The sequence below is a fragment of the Arachis hypogaea genome, chromosome 13 (genome assembly GCF_003086295.3).
Source record: "Arachis hypogaea cultivar Tifrunner chromosome 13, arahy.Tifrunner.gnm2.J5K5, whole genome shotgun sequence".
Lineage (NCBI taxonomy): Eukaryota > Viridiplantae > Streptophyta > Magnoliopsida > Fabales > Fabaceae > Arachis > Arachis hypogaea.
Genome location: NC_092048.1, coordinates 115,685,910 through 115,691,909, shown reverse-complemented (window position 1 = coordinate 115,691,909; position 6,000 = coordinate 115,685,910). Strand labels below are relative to the sequence as shown.

The 6,000-nt window shown below is 35.7% G+C and overlaps 1 protein-coding gene across 1 annotated transcript; it reads right to left on the bottom strand.

The window, feature by feature from the left end:
- Window positions 1-755: 755 nt before the first annotated feature.
- Window positions 756-1,505, bottom strand: LOC140177685 (secreted RxLR effector protein 161-like). Its single transcript, XM_072210832.1, has one exon. It carries the CDS (start codon window positions 1,503-1,505, stop codon window positions 756-758), a length of 750 nt encoding a protein of 249 aa, XP_072066933.1.
- Window positions 1,506-6,000: the final 4,495 nt, after the last annotated feature.

Here is a 6,000-nt window from a genome sequence, read left to right as displayed (position 1 = left end):
AGCAGGAATTCTCTTCTAAAATATATGACTGTATTGCCCTTGTGACACTGGTATTCTCGACTGAAAAATTTGACATCTGTTGAACATATTTTCAATACAATGTTAGCGAGGGATGGAGTTTCACATAATTCACTCATATCAAGTCTAGCTCAACAAAGATATAGTGACAAGACTTTAAAGTTGTTTAAGAAAATGCATCTCGATAAACGCAAGCCAGACTGTTGTCACAATTGCAAGTCTTTCGAGTGCTTGTGTATTAATCAGGGATATTCTAAAAGGAAGATAACTCCACTCATATGTAATAAAGGCAGGAATATCGATAGACATAATCCTGGAAGGTTTACTTTTTTATCTTTATCTTAAATGCTCGAATATAGAAATTACTCATGATTTTTTCCTTACAACAGAATAAAAATGTGGTGATGTGGAATATGATGCTCGTAGCTTATGGTTGTCATTCATCTCAAATATTTATACAAATGCATATTGTTGAAGTGTGGTTGGTGAAGCGCTGAGAGCACAAAACAGGAAAAGAGAATTGGGAGAAGAAATGGAATTGATGAAAATACTCAATTACAGTGAAAGATCTCAAACTATACAAGTGAGGGTAGAGTCCCTTATATACCAATGAAGAGTAGCTAAACTATTCTAACAAATTAATCTGTATAATTTAGTCACACCAATTGTGCAGGCATGAGAGCTATACTTAGCTACACAAGCTGCATAGTAAGTTAAGGTGAGTGGGAGCTTTCTTATCAAGTAACACCCTCCCTCAAGTTAGGAGTGTAGATGTCCAACAATCCCAACTTGAGATGAAGGTTGGAGAAGGTCACTGGAGGCAAAGGCTTAGTGAGTAGGTCAGCAACTTGATTAGTGGTAGAAATTGGCAGCAAATGGATGTATCCCTCCATGAACTTATCTCTAACCACATGGCAATCGACTTCAATATGCTTGGTCCTTTCAGGGAACACAGGATTTGAAGCGATATGAATGGCCGATTGACTATCACAGAAAATGCTAATCGGCTTCGTCAGTGGCATCCACAGATCCTTCATGAGATACCGCAGCCAAATAGCTTCCTTGGTTGCTGTAGCCAATGCACGATACTCGGCTTCTGATGAACTACAAGAAATAGTACATTGATTTTTGCTCTTCCAAGAAATCAAAGATGAGCCAAGATAGAAACAGTAGGCTAAAGTAGAATGTCTGATATCCGGACATGCAGCCTGGTCCAAATCTGAGAAGCCAGTAATGCACAAGTCAGAGGAGGTAGGGAAGAAGAGGCCCTGTGCTAGAGCAGACTTTAGGTACCTCAGAATCCTATGAGCTGCATGAAGATGAACATTGGTAGGCTTGTCAAGAAACTGACTAAGTCTACTAATTGCAAAACTAATGTCTGGACGAGTATTTGTCAAGTATAGCAGCTTTCCAACTAATTTGCAATATCCTGTAGCGTCTGGGAGTAATGTGCCACTATTCTGTCCCAACTTGGCACTGTAATCCATGGGGGTGGAGATTGGCTTATGAAAGAGTATTATCGTCGGTTAGGAATTTCACACAAATAATTCCGTTGATAGTATAGTTCCCTACCAACAAATAATACTCAATCAAAGTTTTAATATGGTTGTCACAAGTACAAACCCCAATAAAAAAATCGAAGTATTTAAACCTCGGATCGTCTCACAAGGAATTGCAATGAAGTGCTCAATTATTGGCTATGAAGGAACAAGGGGGTTTGATTTGGTGATTGACAAGAAAAGTAAATAATAAGAAAGCAAATGACAATTAACTAATAAAGAGAATGAAAAGAATTCTTGGCTAAGGCATGGAAATTGAGATCACCATCCTTGTCTACAAACCATGTGTTGACAATTATGAAGGACCAACCCATCAAGTCTACTTCCATGCTTGAAGTATGTCAAAAGTCTACTTCTATGCTTGAAGTACGTCAAATAGGCTTAATCAACATCAACCCATAAGTTCCAACCTAGCTACTAATTGACTTAGTTGTAGGCTAGCATTAATGGGTATCAAATTGACCACTAAGGGTTCTCAAATCACCAATTCAATGAGACCCAATGACTTAAGGTCACCCAATTCCCTTAGCCTAGGCCAAGAGTAAAGAAAACTACAAACTAGGAAAAATATTTTAACAAACACCTAGAGTGCAATAAAAGTAAACATCATAAATTGCAAGAATTAATGAAAACCATAACTAACAAAAACAAGAAATCAACAATAGTAACTAAGATAAACCTAAAAAGACATGGAAACATAAAATTGCGTTAGAAGAAATCCAAATCCAACAAGGGTTCATAAACATAAAAGAAAGCAAATAAGAAATTAACAAGAAAAACTAAGAAGATTAAGACAATAGAACTCTAAAATATAAAGAGAATTGAAATAAAAATAAGAATTAAAAGTTGGATCTAAAGAAATTTAACCTAAACTACCCTAAATTCTAGAGAGAAGGGAGAGCTTCTCTCTTTAGAATTCTAACCTAAAACATGATGAAAACTATACTATGACTACTCCCCCCATTCCGTTACAATTCTTGGGTTCAAAAGCATCAGAAATGAGTTGGATTTAGGCCTCTTTCAGCTCAGAAATCCTCCAGCGTATTGTCTTTAAGTTGGTCATGTGCTGCTTGTCACGCGTACGCGTCACTGGCAACTTTCCTTGTCACGCGTACGCATCGGTCACGTGTGCGCGTCGCTTGACGATTCCTTCCCACATGCACGCATGGCAACGTACACGCGTCACTGGACAGATTACCAAAATCCCATTTCTTCATGAATTCTCCATTTTTGCATGCTTTTTCTTCATTTCTTCAATCCAATCTTTGCCTTCTAAACCTAAAATCACTTAACAAACATATGAAGGTATCGAATGGAATTAAAGTGAATTAAATTTAGCAATTTTAGGGCCTAAAAAGCATGTTTTCACTTTTAAGCACAAATTAGGAGAAATTCACAAAACCATGCTATTTCATTGAATAAATGTAAGATAAGTAGTTGATAAAATCCCTTGAATTTAACACAAGATAAACAACAAAATTGGGATTTATCAAACTTTCCTACACTTAAACTAAGCTTTTCCTCATGCTGAACCAAGAAAGACTAGAAATGAGGTATGAACATTTATTCAATGCAAATAAACTATATGAACCTATCTACATGCATGCAACTAAATGCAAGATGCTTCTACCTACTTGGTTAAAAGTGAATCAATCTTCAAGAACATATATGAACAAGTAGGGCTAAGGTCATATGACGTTTCATAAACTCTACCAATTCAAATATAAAAAATGATGTATATACAAACTTACAAAAAGAAAGCTCGTGAAAGCAGGGAACCAGGAATTGAGCATTGAACCCTCACCGGAAGTATATCTGCTCTAGTCGCTCAAGTGTATAGGGTCGATTCACTTAATTCTCCTCTAATCATGGTTTCCAAGATTTTTTTTCATCTAACAATCAACAATTATTCAATGCATGCATACATTTATCATGAGGACTTATTCATAGGTTGTAATGGGGCTAGAGTAAAGGTAAGGATGTATATGGTCAAGTGAGCTTAAAATTTGAATCTTTGATTAACCTAAGCTCTCACCAAACACATATAACAACCTATACAATTCTAATACAATACCTAGCTACCCATGATTCCCACTTTTTTTTCCACATACTCATTTATTCTCTTTTCAATTCACATCCCATATGCATTGTTATTATTACTTTACTTTGGAGCATTTTTGTCCCTTTTTATTGCTTTTATTTTTCTCTTTTTCTTTTTTCTTTCATATATATATATATATATTTTTTTTCTTTTTCTTTATCATTTTTTCACATAAAGTATATACAAACGTATCAATGCATATGATTTTACATATTTAATGCATGAGTATGTACCCAATTTTCAAGATCTTCAACAAAAATACAAAAACACACTTTTATCTTAACCATTGTTCCCAAGCTTTCCCACGCTTAAATGATAAACACTCTCACTAGCCTAAGCTAATCAAAGATCTAAATTAAGGACATTTATTGTTTTTCACTTAGGGGTAGTGATGTGCTAAAATTAAGAATAAAAAGGGTTTAGCATAGGCTTAAAATTGGCTAATAAAGGTGGATAAAAGAGTAAGGCCATTTGGATAAATGAGCTATTTGAAATGAGGGCCTCAATCATATAAATGCATTCATACACGAAATAATAGACATAAAGAGTCAAAAAATCAAGGATTACAATCATAGAAAGAGAATAATACACACAAGAATGGAAAATAGTAGTTATATGATGTAACCACACAATTAGGCTCAAAACTCACATGCTTATGTGTTCTTAGCTCAAAAATCATGTTCCAAAATTAATTCCTTCAAGCAAGTTCAACACAGAAATTTTTTTTTTCAAATTGGTGGGGTGCCCTAAAATAGTTTTCTTGGAAGGAAAATCATCACTCTAACCAAGTAGTCCTAACATAAAAATGGGTAAAATATGTACAAATTCTAACTAACATGCAATCTATCATGCAATGCGACACTAACTAACAAAGAAGATTAAGAATTGGTGTTAAAAAAAGAAGTGGTTACCCACGGAGGTCGGTCCTCGACCTCCCCACACTTAAAGATTGCATCATCCTCGGTGCATGTAAAGAAGAGCAAGGTGGATGGGTTGCTACAACTGATGAGCTCTTTCAAAGGATTGTGTAGAGGGACTTGCTTGTTGCCCCATTTAGAAGCTTTTCCCTTCCCTCTTGGTGGCCAACCTAAAAGGAGAGTAAAAGAAAGAAAATTAAGCCCACAACAAAGATATCAAAGTAAATAGAACATAGGCGGGGGCTAATGCCAAATAAGAGTAGGGTTCTCAACTACATGGTAGCTACAACATGTAAATGAGAGAGCAATATAAGCTAAGGCATATCAACTAATACTTGATGCAAGAGTAAAGTCAAAGCGTAAGTAAATGACATGAAGAGCATGTTGAGCATCAAGTTCAAACAAGAAGGTGGGTCATGAAAGACATGAAAGTTCATATCAATACACAAAGGATGCAAAAATCATCAAAGGTCAAGTATTTACTTAGAAATTTCATCACCCATCAATATCAAACAAGTCAAGAAGCACCAAAACTAACCAAGAAAGTCTCAACAATTGAGTAGGAGAATTCAGCACCAATATTAAAATAAAAAACTTAGAAAAGAAAATAAGAACAAGCTATAAAAACAAAATTAAAATGCAATGAATGAAAATAAGCAAATGCAACATACAAAAGAAGATGAAAAAAATAAGAAAAATGAGAAGTGGAATTTTGAAGAGAGAGAGAAGAAGAAAGTAAGAAAAGAAGAAGAGAGAAGAAGAAAGGAGAGGAAACAGGGGAGAAACAGAGCAGGAAGGTGACGCGTGTGCTTCATCCACGCGTACGCGTCGGAAGCAGGAATGGCAAGTGACGCGTAAGCGTCCCCCATGCATACGCGTGATATGCTGAAAAGAGAAGGTGTCACGTATGCATTAGTCACGCGCACGCGTGGGCATAGATTGTGCTCTTCGCATAGAAGCCGCACAACTCCAGCACAACTCTCTGGTTTTTGTACCAAGAGTTCAAACATAAGCATACGACGCGTACGCATCGTCCACGCTTACGCGTGGAGCGACCCCCCCCCCCCCTTTTTTTTTAAATAAGCCTAAAAAATAGAATTTAACATTCTCCTAACCTATAAACATTCTAAATCAACCAAAATTTAAATTTAACAAAAATTTTTTAGTTTTTGAAAAAATTTCAAAGACAAAACAAACAAAACTTGCACTTCAAGCAAAATGCAATTCAAAACAACTATTCTAATCAAAACATGAATCTTATAAACAACCTAGCAATCAAAGCAATATGTACAAGAGTATAGAAAATAAGAAAAACTACTTTAAACAATGGCAACTCAATTCATTCATTGATTATATTTACAAGAGAATGGAAAGAGTTTACCATGGTGGTGTGTCTCCCACCTAG

What these genes read in the sequence shown, in the direction of transcription:
- LOC140177685 (XM_072210832.1), bottom strand. Translation starts at nt 1,505, where the DNA reads ATGGATTACAGTGCCAAGTTGGGACAGAATAGTGGCACATTACTCCCA.